The sequence below is a fragment of the Crocodylus siamensis genome, chromosome 4 (genome assembly GCF_052110815.1).
Source record: "Crocodylus siamensis isolate JL-2025a chromosome 4, ASM5211081v1, whole genome shotgun sequence".
NCBI classification, from domain to species: domain Eukaryota; kingdom Metazoa; phylum Chordata; order Crocodylia; family Crocodylidae; genus Crocodylus; species Crocodylus siamensis.
The window spans coordinates 182,449,651-182,463,971 of record NC_143398.1 but is presented as its reverse complement, the minus strand read 5'-3'; the positions used below and the strand labels follow the sequence as shown (position 1 = coordinate 182,463,971).

General features: G+C 44.8%; 1 protein-coding gene across 3 annotated transcripts in view; it reads left to right on the top strand.

Moving 5' to 3' along the window:
* Window positions 1–14,321, top strand: part of COL18A1 (collagen type XVIII alpha 1 chain) — a 209,137-nt gene that overhangs the window by 148,055 nt on the left and 46,761 nt on the right. For all 3 annotated transcript variants that reach the window (XM_090045105.1, XM_090045104.1, XM_090045103.1), the window contains 2 exons: window positions 9,871–9,954; window positions 11,186–11,245. In XM_090045105.1, coding sequence (XP_089901231.1) covers window positions 9,871–9,954; window positions 11,186–11,245 — 144 coding nt within the window. The remainder of the gene's footprint in view (window positions 1–9,870; window positions 9,955–11,185; window positions 11,246–14,321) is intronic.

The window sequence follows — 14,321 nt, the reverse complement described above, 5'->3', positions numbered from 1 at the left end:
AATCATGTTATAGATCAAGTATCCATGAATTCAGTGGCATAAGGGACACAGGCCCTTACAGGACACCTTGTGCTCAAGAACTGTATGAAGTACTGATGGGCAAGGAGGCAGGATTCATGTCCATTACCTTTCACAGATCACGCATGATTTAATTCCAGGTTTCTCTCTGTTACATGATTAACTGATGGCCAGCATGTGTCAGCTTACCATGCTAAGGCAGGGGTGCTCAACTTCTGGCCCGCAGGCCAAATCTATCCCACAGAGCCATGACATGTGGCCCAAAGCCATTGCCTGCACAGCAGGAGCAGGTCTGGGCTTCTTTCCCTCCTCCCACTTGCACGTACGGATCAGAGCCAACCCCCGCAGATCCCCATGTGTCTGGATCAGGATCGGGGCTGGGCTGCTTCCCACACCCCTACACATCCAAACTGGGGCTGCTGCACCCCACTCCTCCCTGTTTCTTGTGCATCTGGATCAGGGCTGCTCCATTCTCACCCCTGTCAGGCTGCACAACCCCCTGCAGCGGGATCCAGCCTGTGGAGTGGCTTGGAACTCCCCATCCGACCCGCAGGGCAAAAAGTTTGGGCACCGCTGTGCTAAGGCATATTATTCAGTGAGATAAATTAATCTTTTATTTCTATTTCTTTTCTTAATTAAATGTTGCCACAAACTGGTCCTCAGCTGGTATCTTTGGGTGGATACAGATACAAATGCACTAGCACTGTGCCCATGTTTTACCACTTAGTTAAAACACAGAAAGTGTTTTAACTAAGTGGAGACTGACAGCCAGCAGTCTCCATAAGGGGTGGAATGATGTGATGAGTAAGTACCTTCGTTAGTGTGGTTATTGATGCTAAGCCTACAGTTCAAGGTTTATGCCGTGCTTGGATCAGAGGCTCCAGATTCAGTTGCAGGTGATACCCTGTAAGCATGGTTGTTACGGGCTGCAAACAGATGGTGCATTTGTCCATGGATAAACCATTTTATCTTGGGACAAAGTGCAGTCATTCAGACATCCATGTCTCTTGTCCCTGGATAAATTCTGAAAAGATTCACAGGATAAGAAGTACTAACACAATGGGGCCGGAATGGTTATCCCGGGACTGAATCATCGAATCAATGGCAGAAAAACAGCACTGCATTCAGCTGCTTGCTAAACCCTGATTAGAAGGGAGATGTGTGTTCCTGACAATCCAGGGATATTTTTGGTCTGGGACAAAGACAAGCAAAGCTTGTCCAGGGACAAATGCAATATTTGTTATTAGCCATAGAGACAGATCAAGAAGGCATGTTTCACTCCTACATAGAACTGCTCTTTTAATGTGTAATACTAAGGGGGAAAAGGGAATGAAGAACTATAAGGTGATAAACCAGGATGAGATAACTGCAGGTAAGCTCAAAGCAAGCAGCGAAGAGAACTCGAAAATTATGCCACGACTCTCACTTGAACATGGAGACAGAATCCACCTCAGAAGAATGGAAAAAAAGAATCATTATAAGAAAAGGGATTTTAGTGACTGTAACAATTGGCATGAGCACACACACTTGTCAGACTCAAGGAAACCTTTCAGTGCAAATATTCTGAACGGAATCTACCTTTCAGTGGCTTTGCAGATCTCTAGAACAACATCCTGATTTCTTGTCCTGTCTGTTCTTGTACTGATCATGTCTTCATGCTGTGTCTGCACAAAGCAAAGAATGGCAACTCCCATTCAATTAAATGTAATTGATTTTCAGAAAACCTTTGGCAGTATTAGACTAGAGGGTCACAGAGAAAGATATGAGGAATCTTTGGATTCCCCTGTAAAATTGTCCAGATTGTCCAAAGTCTTTATCAAGACGCTAAACTCCTCTGACCCTGCACAGGAACTAATGAACTGGTTTGATGTTGCCCGTGGCATTAAACATGAATGTGTCCTCTCTTTTTTGTTGTTTGGTGTCACCACTGACTTTGTTGAGCCACAGACCTGTGGCATGGAAACTGAAATTCTAGGGGTAGATGGAGTGCTTGAAGAGCTGGACTTTATTTCTGAGATCTGGGCACATGGATAAAGAAAATGCAGCACAAGGCTAGTAGCCTGATTAAAATAATTAAGCAATGAGGCTTTATAATCAAGTCCAAAACCAAGGTTATGTATGTCACCATGACCTTGAATGATTCCGTCATTTTAGAAGGAAGAGCTATGAGCACAGCTAATGAATTTACTTACTAAAGTGGCTCTCTCCATAACTTTGATTGCATTTATGATGCACCTCAAGTGGATCAGGTGAATGCTACTTTTCAGAAGCTTGCTCCTATATGGAAATATAACACCATTAGCATCAGCAGAAAGCTAATTTTTAGTAGCAGGTGTATTCCTCTGAGGATCCCATTTAAGGAAGAGCAGCGTGTCTATCCAAAGGGAATTAAATGGCTTTTATTGTGGATGCCTGCTTGAGATAGTTACTTACATTGGGCGCCCCACACAGCTCCTGGGAGCAGCAAATGGCTGTACACACTAATTCCAGCAGCGATGAACTGCTACATGCACTGCTCTTGGTCTAGGTATAGGCAGCTAAAGTAAGGTTGTGAATATTAAGGTTAAAGTAAGGTATCCAGGTTGTAGCTGTATTGGTTTAGAGGCAAAAGGAATCAGAACTTGTGGTAGAGGTGATATCTTTTATTAGACCAACTAGATCTTTGCAAAAAAAAATTCTTTTTTTTTGTGCCCGAAAGCTTGCAAATAAAGAATTTTTTTGCAAAAATCTAGTTGGTCTAATAAAAGATATCACCTCTACCATAAGGTTAAAGTAACCCACCTGCACCGAGACCAGATGGGGTGAATGCTTGTTTGCACCTGAGAGGTTAGTGATGTGAGCAGGTTAAATGAAATGTCCCAGGAAAAAGCTGGCTGGTAGATGGTGTAATGAGTGAAGTGGATAGGGTGAGTCACTAGGACCTGCTTCTGCAAGGCTGAAGTCTGGCAAAATACTGAAGCTGTTATTTAGAATGTGCACGTGCCTCTACAGTGGTCTTTAAATCTGATTCAGTCCTCAGCAAATGTCTGGGCTGTGGAGTTACTTGGCCTTGCCAAGGTGATCACATTGTCAGGACAGTACAATGATATTTTACCTGTCATGTGTTTTCTTGAATGTGCTTGGACTGAGCCAGTGTAGAGAGGGGAGGTTTGCTAAGCCAGACCAGCATGGGGCTGGCTGAAGCAGTACATGTACTTTGAAGTTGACTCCCAACTGTACTAGAAGCTAGTGCTGAGGTTTTTATGACTTCCTTTGGGACGTTTGGTATCAAAGCTCTGGCAGCCCATCTGAGGAAATGCCATTGTGGCAGAGAGCTTTACAGTGAGGCACCACATCCTAGTCATTCCCACAGTAGCCACATGTGCTGATGGGATATTTATTACTATTTGGGGTATTCACTGTAATGCCTTTGCCTGTGGCCTCAGATTTGCGTAATACAGCTGGAGACTGATCTCCTATTGATATCTATCTGTGGGCATGAGGGGAGCAGAGGATCCAAGCAGAGATTCACTCAGCAAAGGGCCAGAGGCAGAACTTTACTATTTGCCTACAATATTTGCCTGCTGAGCTTATCCTGGAAACCACAGTGGATTGACTGAGAGACTGGCTGGACCAAGGCACAGAGTAGCATCTAACAGAAAAAAAGTATCTTTAGTGGTCTTGAAGCAGGATCCTTAGCTAGTGTGAATCAGTGAATGCAGCTATGGGAGCTATGGGGAACTGTCACAATATTTCATAAAATGTTCCCATTTTCCTTTGGGCTGTGCTTGGCCTTATCATCCTTCAGGGTTAGTGGGATGCTCTCTGAACCGGTGGTGTTTATCCGGTACAATGGCATACGTATGTGATATTTTTCTTCTTTGCCTCATTCAACACTGGTGAGAAATAGTAATTAGTGGTAGGGAGAGGCTGGGGAATATTTTAACTTATGCCATGGCCATATTACAGCAACAGCATGCCTCAGCTAAGACATTCCTGAGTTTGCCATGTCCATCGGTTCTCACATGTATGCTCCGAATTGGGAAACATGATGCAGACACTCTGGGTCATCCCTCCTGGGCTACTCTCAAGACCTCTGTCTTTGATGTGCTTGACAGTTGATGTATTAGTGATCCCAGGCTGGCTTCGCTGCTGCACTTCTGAGTTTGGAGCATGTGACTGGGACTGGGTGAACCAACATGCTTGGGAACGTCCTAGCTGGGGCTGCTGCCACCGTGATGTGGATGTACCCTTGCATTCTGACTGGTAACATTTTGAGCTGTGGTCTAAGGCCAAGGACATCATAAACAGCCCTACTCACTGTCTTAGGGAACTGAGACTTTACATGTTTTGCCTGCCTCTTCTGGGTGTGAAATCTCAGCCGCCACAGTGGGCACAGAATATTTATCTTGCATTTAATTTGCATTATTGTTGAGAGCATACAGAGATGGGGAGATTCTTTCTGAGGGTTGTACATTTCCAGAAAGTAGGTTCCACACCCATATCTCTGAAAAGGATCAGAAACTTTTTTTTTGTTTTCATCTTTAAAGTTAAAGTATTTTATTATTTTGCTAAATATTTGCACATCAAATATGATGAGAGAAATAAAGACACAACCTGTGTTCTCAGATCCTGTGAACTGAGCCCTGACTCTGCCAGAAGGTTTGTAAAGTCTTTACAAGACTAGGGTAGGCCTGGATTCTAGCTATACTACTGAAGGTTTGCTTGGATTTTTACCAGACACTGAGAACAGACTGCAGCCTAAGGAGATAGGGCAGGGAGTCAAAAGGGGAGAAAAAAGCAGGTGTGCTATGAACAAAGATTGCTTGTTTTTTTCCAGTACACATTTTAGGGTTGAAAAATGTTTGAGGCTGGTATATAGGGTGTGTGGTTCACTTAGGTAAGAGTGCAGAAAGGAGGCTCGTTGCAGTAGACAGACCTCTATTGTCTTGAAGCCCCTCTGTGTCATTTCTCAACTGCTGCTGCTGAGTTGCTTTGTTCTACTGGTGCATGAATTCCAGCTGATTCCCATAGGATGAGGCCAGTGCTGTGCTGAGTTCCCACTGAAGTCACAGGTGCGGTGTTATCCCACAGGGTTAGGTTGCACGGGGAGGGTGGGGAGCCTAATTTACGCTTTTGTAGCAAATGGGCAATTTTTACAGTTCTCCATTGTTTCTCCTTTTAAATATCTGTTTCTTGCAATGTTAGGGTTTGTTTGTATATCTGCCATAGGCCTGGTGGAATTCTGTCAATGGCTTCCCTGTGTCAGGCCCTCACATAGCATGATTCAAGTAAATGTTATAAGCCTGCACATACAGATATGTGCATTACACACATAAAGAGGCACTACATCAGGGGTTGTCAACCAGGGGTATGCTGCATCCAGCCACAGGCTGCCCTCTTCTCCCCGCATTCCCCCACTCGGCGTCTGGCTGTGCACCACTGCATCTGCTCTGCTCTGCAGCTGGGGATGCGCTGCCCTGTGTCTGGCTGCTGGGGTGTACAGTGATCCAAAAAGGATGATAACCCCTGGACTACATCATGGGAGAAATCTCTGCATGGATCTTACAGCTGTATCGTTGGCATTGCTCAGAAGTTAATAGTCCCTTCAGTTCATGACAGCCCAGGCGCTGCTTCTTCATCTTCCAGTTCTAATAGGTTTTACCTTGAAGACTTGTGAGGCAAAACTATGCATGCTGTCCTGAGGCAGGTTGGCAGAGCTGTTACTGGGTCTTACTATGGATCTGGAGGCATCAACTCAAGTCCTGCTCTAAACTTGTACGAAAGGTAGCCCCAGTCAACTCATCTGTCAGTGGGTACCTGGTGATTCAGGCTGGGGAGTTAAAGTCACTTAGACAGGATGTTGATTACATCCCTCCCATGTTTGCCATTGGCTACAGAAGCTGCTGTATCTAAAACACATTAGGTTGATGGGCAGCTGTGCTCAGATGAATCTTTTGCCTTTTACTTGACTGGGTCTATAAGGCTAAGTAGAGCAGTCCAGAGAGTCAGTCATTTTATAAGTTACTTGGCAATATTCTACCCTCCATTCACTCCTGAAGTTTCATTTCATAATGGAGGTCAGCTGTCAGTCACGTTGACCTCTTAAGCCAGTCAGATACAGTAGGTATTCAGGTATGGACAGCTTGTAGATCAGTGTCATTTCATGGTGGAGGGGGTGGAGTTCTGAGGTATCGGTGTTTCCCCGTCCTCTGGCCAAGACAGAGATGATGTTCCTGTTCTCTAGTTAGTTTACACTTAAGATCAGGTACCATGGGATTTTCCGGAAGTGGTTTTTTAAGAAAGAATTTGTTGTACTTAGTTGTATAAATATGCCCTTTGATTGTATACAGTACTTGTTAAAACTAAATAAATGTTAGGGAAGCATGGATTATTTCTTAAGAAATACAAACAAAAGCCACTATCAAACCAGAACTAGCCCATGGCTGTTTGTTTATAGAGATGATACTGAGAGATCATCTGTAAATGTAAAACAACTTTTTTCAGTTCTTGAGAGGGGGAAAAAACACGTTTAAGATTTACTGCTCCATTTCTACTTCTTGGGAGCAGGCACTTGGCATAAAAGAGGTTTGAAAATCTGGGCCAGAACGCCATGGTTAAAATTAGGTCCCATGGTCTCTAATTGGGCATGTAAGGATTTATAGCCTTAACTGGCCCTTTACAATAACCTTGGCTATTGTGCTCAAACAAACTGTCTGCCATGGCCTCCTCAGGGCTCCATGCTGCATTGGCCTGCTGCATACAGATGCAGGCGCTGTAGGGCAGTCTCAGATCAGGATCAGAAAACTAGTAAGTAGCTCCCTGTCTGTGTCCAGAAAGGGGAAGGCCTGGGATTTTTCCCACTATCGTCCAGCTTGGTTTTGTAAGATGCATTTTCTTCATGCTCTGCACCCCAATTTTGCTCTCTTCTCTTTACCTTGGTGCCCTCTAGCTTTTTACCCCTCAAAGGTCTTGGTTTGTCTCTACCCCTATGCAAGTTCTGAAAAAAACCTTTGTTTCTGCAAGCTTGGCTTCCCCTAAGCCAGTTCCTCTCCTGCTCCTTCTCTGCTCTCAGGCTCTGCTTGAGTACCTCTCTCCACACCCATTTTCTCCCTACCCTGTGGCGCTGCTTCAGTATATGGAGTCTGGCTGAGCTGGCATAGTTACTGTCTTCTGGCCCCTGTTTCATAGTTTCTAGGGTTGGAAGGGACCCGAGCAGATCATCAAGTCTGACCTCCTGCCATGGCAGGAGAGTGCTGGGGTCAAATAGTTCCATACTAGTAACTATTGTAACAGTCCCAGGGCCATGAGGTGACTGGATGGGAAGTGGGATGTGTGTGTGTGTATCTATGTACACATGTGCACACAACCACAAGGATTGGGGGATTCTTGTGAGTGGGTACAGAGAGGACATCTTTTTCAATACCAGCCATACGGCGATAAGGTTTGAGAGCATCTCCTGTGACCATGTTTAAAGGCCAGGCACATCCAGAAAATGTGCTGTAAAAATGGCATCAGTTGGCTCTATATTAATTCCACCAGTGACATCCATTAAATCCAAGTTGGCAGAGGAATTTTCTCATCACAGCACTCCAAATGCAGCCTGCTGTCTGAAAGTCAAGCTCTGTTCTTTTCTCTGCTCCCTGCAGCCAACAGTGAAGGCTGTGGTATAGGAATTCAGCTGGCAGAGTGGTAGAGCAGGGGCAGGCCAGAACGTTTTCTCCCTGCCTTTATTGGCCTTGTCATGCTGATGTGACTACCATGGCAGTGTAACCCAGACAAACATGCTCTGACAGAATGGCGCACACCCAACGTGACCATTTACATTCTGGCCATGCTCTGATTTTGCCAATGTGAGAGAAAGTGTAAAACTTGTCTTTAGTGTTAGGGCTGTGAGTCCCTTAGGTACAGGGACCCTGTACTGTGGCATACTGTGACTGGGAGCCCCCATCAGGTTTGATGGAGCCTGTGTCATACCCCATGGTTGTATGCAGACACCAGAGTCAGGTGTTAAATTTGTATGAGCAAATTTGAATGCACAAATTAGTTATTTTGTGTTCAGATGTCCAGCTCTTTCTCTGGATCACTGAAGAAGCAACTCCACTTGCAGCCAGCTAGGAGCTGAATGGGCACACATACAAACAGGTCTGATGTCCAAAGCATATCTGTCCAAGAGTGACTTACACACGTGTTATATGCTAACCTGCATAATGCATGTGTATATATGGAGTCTTCAGAATCCAATAAGCAAATCTCACTGAGAATTAAATCCATTGCTGTGCTAGCCTAAAGCCCACAGGTTATTTCAGCCCTCCAAATGGAGCTTGAGGAGCATGGGCTTAGGGTAGACCTACACCCAGAGAAAGCTTTGACATTAGCAGAGCAGAATCAAGACCATTTCTCTGCACTACCACTTAGTCAATGATCACTCTTAGGAAACAACTCAATTCATGTTTGTTTTTTTTCCTCGTACTTTTGCTATCTGAGGTCATGAACTCCAGAAACACCTGCCAAGCAACTGGGGCAAGGTTATTAGTAGGGTAGATATTAATTATACAGTGGAGTTCAGAATATAGAGAAAGGATAAAAAATTACTAGCACTTTTTGTCAGAATACTTCTGTTGGAGAGATTCTGACAATTGACAGCACAGTTTGTGTGTACAGTATGATTACCTGGTCCTATTCCACAGAACAGTTAATTCCCATCAAAACCCTTTTTTTCTTTTTTTCTTCTTTATAATTGGTTCACTTATTTTCAGTCGTAACTGAAGGAAAAAAAACTTTGCTCAAGGAACAGTTATTCACTATATGGACAATACCACTTCACAGCAAACTTTTTACTGTAAAAAAACAGGAGGAAGAAAAGGTTGTTTCCACATGAATGGGTTATTTTTTTTGCTTGTGTTAAGTAATGACCTGCAGCCAGTATGTAACTTCTCCTGTCTCCCTTACATGACCTGTCATTTGAGAGATCTCTCAGGGGTTCACCTAAAGTTTGAAAGCAGAGGAAGCCTTGGCCCTGAAGCCTGCTTGAACCATGTGTCTTGTTTTTGTGGATGAGTGACAGGTTTGTAAAGCTGCATTTAACCAGAACTAAAACTTTGGGGGGAAAAAAGAAGGAATCTGCATTTTCTTTTAAGCAGTTAATGTGGGATGGGCTGTTCCACAATCTGGTGTGTTACAAAGGGTCACAGCTTGAAGGAAAAATGATTTCAAGCCAGGTGAATAAATTCTTGACCCGCTAACTGGTTATGCAACACAAGTCTTTGTGGCAGTTTGGAGTCATGCACAAGAGGACTTAATTGAATCAATGGCTGTGCTCAATCACAGGGTTTTGCTGACTTCCTAAATTAGGGAAAATACAGGTTAAGAGCCAGCCATCTAATCACTTCCTTTTTATTGCCCTTGCATATTTAATTAGAGTAGCATGAAGTTTCCAGGAAACATGAGAATTTACAGCACTGTCAATTATGACACATGCATTGCAGGGGGAAAGCAAGTGGATGTTGACCCCTCCCCTCCCACACTTTAATGTGAAATGTCAGTGAGAAGTGCTTGATATGGAGCTACTGAATTCACAGCACAGAACAGCTGAGCAATGGCTTCACATAAAACAAAAGTCTTTTGTGGTTGTCTTAGCTGTATGGCTCTCACTGTCCTGAAAGAAATTTCACTTCAGCTGCCCTGGATTTGAGCACTGTGGCCAGTCAGAACATGGCCAGAGTTTGGTTGATTCTGCAAATGATTCTCACCATTTCCCAGTTGCTTAGTGAGCCACTGACTGCTGTCACGCTGCAACACGCTGTAGTAGCAAATGACTGCACAACCCCACAGGTCACATGGCACTGTTATTTGCTAATGTGTGTTTTACAGGGGGTGATAGCAGACTTGAAGATAAAAAATGATCCCCATGCTGCTGTACTTCAATGTGAGGAGGATGAGGACGATACTGAGGAGGTGAGTGCTTTGCCTTGGGTGATTATGTTAGTTGTGGTTTGCTTACATCAGTGGTGCTCAAGCCCTGGCTCATGGGCTAAATCCAGCCTGTAAAACCATGTCATCTAGCATACAGGACTCCCCCGGTGTCCAGAAATTTGGCGGCAAGGGAGCAGTGGCAGTGTTAATGGCTGCTCTCCTGTTGCCAAATTTCTCGACTTGTGGGCAGCACTGTAGGCCGGATGATGTAGTTCTGAGTGCCAGGTTGCACCAGCTGGTGGTCAGATGTGGGAACACAGGATCAGGCCAGCATAGGCCTGGATCTGGACATGTAGGGTTGGGCCTGTGCAGGGCTGCATCTGGGTGTGTGAAGTCAGGCTGGTGCAGAACCAGACCCAGGCATGAAATTAGGGCTAGCATGTGACCCCACATGCCGACTCCACACAGGAGCTGGCCTGTGGACTGATTCTGCACCACTCATCCAGCCCGTGGACTCGGAAGGTTGGGCACCACGGGCTTACATTGATCAGTGTAGACCTCTTCCTAAAATCAACTCTCAGCAGGCTGCTTTGGAATTGGCGTAAAATTTAACCCTCAATTTAGGGCCATGATCTGGTGCCCACATGCCCCTGTGATGAGCATGGGTTCTGTGGGCAGGGGTGTGCAAGGAGCAAATCATGGCTCTGCCCTGCCCCTGCCCCACGCTGTCACTGCTGCCAGCTGCTGGCCCCGGATGCAGCTCCCCACCCAGCCATGCACCCTGCCCGCACAGCTCCTGCTGATCTCCATGGGGGCCCCAGTAGCGTGGGGCCATGACAGCATGGGGCAGAGCTGGGGCCAAGCCCTGGTTTTGCGGCCCCACACTGTAATGCCCCTGCGCTCCCAGGGTCTCCATGAAGACTGCCTGGAAACTGCACGGACAGAGGCTGCTGGAAAACAGAGTCCAGCCAGGGGCTGGATCCACCATTTTGCCCACTCTTGGGTTAGGATGTTTTGTTTTTGTTAGACCTCAGTTTCTCCATGGTAGGAAGAAATAACAACAGCCTTATCAACAATGAGAGGAATCTTATGGGGCTGCAAGGATGCTTCGAGATGCATGTGTCCTACAGTGAAGCATAGGTTTATTTTTTCTTTGTGAAGGGAATGTAGAGTCCAATGAAGTAAATTTGCCTTAATTTGAGACCTCAGTCATTTGTGGCTGTATTGTCTGACTTTGTGTGCTTCTTTTTTCGCCTCTTCCTGAATGATACAGATGTCTGGAGATTTCGGAAGTGGAGTTGAGGAAAAACTCCACTCATCAGGAAAGGAGAGGGTGAGTTTGTGGCTGTGGGGTGAAGGGCATTCCTTTATTGCTTTGGTTTTCAGTTCCCTTCTGGATATGCCTCATAAAACTATATTGTTGTGACTCCTTCCGCTCTCTGAGTCACATATGGGAAGATAGGAAATCCCCTGACCTTACTAAAACCTGGAACATTGAGGAAACCTGGGGGTGGTTTCCTTGTCTATTGCCACCTCCACCTCCACCTCCGCCGTTTTCATTGCCACAGTGTCTTGCACAAAGCAACAAACAGCAGGTGGGAGTTTTTCAGTGTGCTGCCAGTGGCTCTTCTGCCCTTTAAGTCTGTTGCTTGTTTGTGGTTCTGATTTCTCTCTCTCTACAGTAAGGCTGGAGGGGAAGGAAGAGGACTCCTTGTTGATTTGAACAATTGTTCTCTGTAGCATGCTGTCTAATCATGATCTTGATTCTCCAGCCAGTCCCCCCATGCCATCAAAACACAGTGACGTAGCCTAGATTTGTGCCAGGTGTGCTGACCCTTTCTGCTGCCACACTGAGCCAGCTAGTGGTTCCATGCATGACTGACTTTACTTATCATCCTAGCTAAACCATTAAAGCATGTGCAACAAATAATTACCTTCCCTTGCTGCCCTAAAGAAGTACGTTGGTTTCACATTTCCACATAGCAGTATCTTAGGGCCAATGTTGTGTTTAAATTCCAGTTGTCACAACCAGATTTCATCCAGTTCCCAAGAGTCCAAAGACAGTTGCTAAACCTCTTTCCACCACGTGTGCATTAGGGCCTGGAAACAAGCCATTTAACCACAATGCAGTTGGATTTCAGTCCAAACAGTGTCTGGACTCTGGATTGAAGGCTGTTAAGGATAGGATAATGATTCAGGTCTCTAATGTTTTGGAGCCACTGATCTAGGTGGATTTGTTTAAGGACTCACTGTTTCCTACTTATGGAGCATTCTGCTTCTGTGCATTTGGCAGCACTCGTGCTGCTTTAATCATACCTGACAAGACGCATGTTTTCGACAGAACATCCCTAACTCTGGCCCTGTGATAACTTTCCAAGTGCAGCTCTGTTCAAGAAGTGACTGAGTAGAAATGGTACCACCTTATTTAGCAAATTTGCTCTTCTGACTGTGTTCAGCGTCTGATGGACTGGCCTCTGCTGACTAAAATACTCTTTCTGCTTCTATTGTTGTTAGCTTTGCAAAGACAGTTTGTGCCATTGTGGGAGAATGAACAGAACGTCATTAGAATTGTTCAGATTCCAATATGAACTTGGCAGGATCCTGTGGCTTTCACTAAAGGCCTAATCTCCTGGTGCTTTTCTGCTGGTGATGTGCCGGAAGGAAGACACCAGGCTTTCCTGTCAGGATGGGCTTGTAGGAGGACTTCACTTAAGAAAATATCAGTGCTCTTTTGCCATGTAGGCTAACATTGCCTGCGCTAAGATCCCCTGATTGACCTTGCAGCTCCACAGTGTCATTTATGCAGGCTGACTTTGCATAGTAGGACCATGCTTTCTTGGGGACTTTCCTGCAGAATGAAAATGTGTTGAATGGAATGAATTAAATAATAGAATTGGTGTAGCCTCTTCACTTGGTCACCACAAGTCATGGATTTTGCTGTATAGGGCCACAAGTGCATGGCTTAATCTCTGGAGCAGGGCTGTTTTATGCATTTTGAGGCTTACTTGTTTACCAGCTCTGTCTCTCTGTTGTCTGACCTGACAGTGTAAGATACAGATGATTGGACCACCTGGCGAAGGATAAACGCATGCGTTTTTATTGATTTCTTGATTTATTTCTTGGAATTTTTATGCTACTCGTCCCCTCCCCCCTAAATGCTCGTGGCAACTTACAGTAAAAAGTCTTAAAAACTCATGCTTGATGGATTTTAATGGTCAGACGGTAACAAAGTTTGTTTTGCAGATACTTTCTCACTGTGCAAATTCTATAGACGTTTTTTAAAAAGAGAACTAGAAAAGATAAGCTAGTATGTGCACCTCAACCACTCCAGCAGGAGCTGAACCTGGGACCTTCAAATTTGTAGCCCATCCACGCCAAGTTCAAAGAGCCACTGCTGTCTTCTGGGTAGATCAGCTGCTGGAGAAGGATGCACCTTTGCCAGTGAACTAGACATGTTGAGACCAGAATTCTTGTTTTCGGGGGTACATTGGCTCATGCTCAATAGGGAAAAACCAAGCCTGTGGGTTTGGCACTTTTATTCTTGAATTGCAGTGTAGTTGAATGAATAAAACCAAGGGCTGCCGATGTGGTTTCTATTCCAGTCTTTACCTCAAGTAAGCTTGCACAATGTCTCAGTTAATGTATTTATAAAATGGGGAAATAATTATACTTGACTGCCATCTAAGGTTAAATGTGAGGCTTTGCTAAGTAATCAGTGCTGTCAAGTGCACAGAGAAACAAACATCAGTTAATGGATGTAAGACCGAAATGTATAAAATGGACTGAATAAATAAGAAAACCTTGATGAGGAATAGGAATATTATACTACTCCTGTCTTTGACACTGGTACAAGAACTCCTGAAAGTACCACGTCTGGTTCTGATGTCCCCAGTTCAGGAAAGATGTTGGTAAGCTGGAGAGGGTTCAGAGAACAGCATGAGAACAATGAACAGTTTGGAAAGCATGCCCTTTAGGGACAGGTTTTGAGAAGCTCGATCTGTTTAGTTTACCAAACAAAAGGTCAGGGGGCAATTTGATCACAGCACCTACATGGGGAATAAAATTTTGATGAAGCCCCTCTGGCCAGCAGACAAAAGCATTCTCAAATCGGAAGCTGAAACTAGGCAAATTCAGAATATCAGTGAAGGATGCATTTTAGTGGCAAGGCTACTTGACCATGGGGACAACAATTTACTGAGGGCTCTGATGGAATCATCACTGACTTTTTTCAAGTCAAAACTGGATGTTTTTCTAAGGGATCTCCTTTAGGTTAAAATGGGATTAACTGAAGGAAGTCCTACAGCCCAGGTTCTACAGGAGGTCAGGGCAGAGAAGCACAATTATTCTTTCTGGCTTTAGAATCAATGGGTGTGTAACTCGTTGCTCTTCATACTTGGAACAGCTTCCAG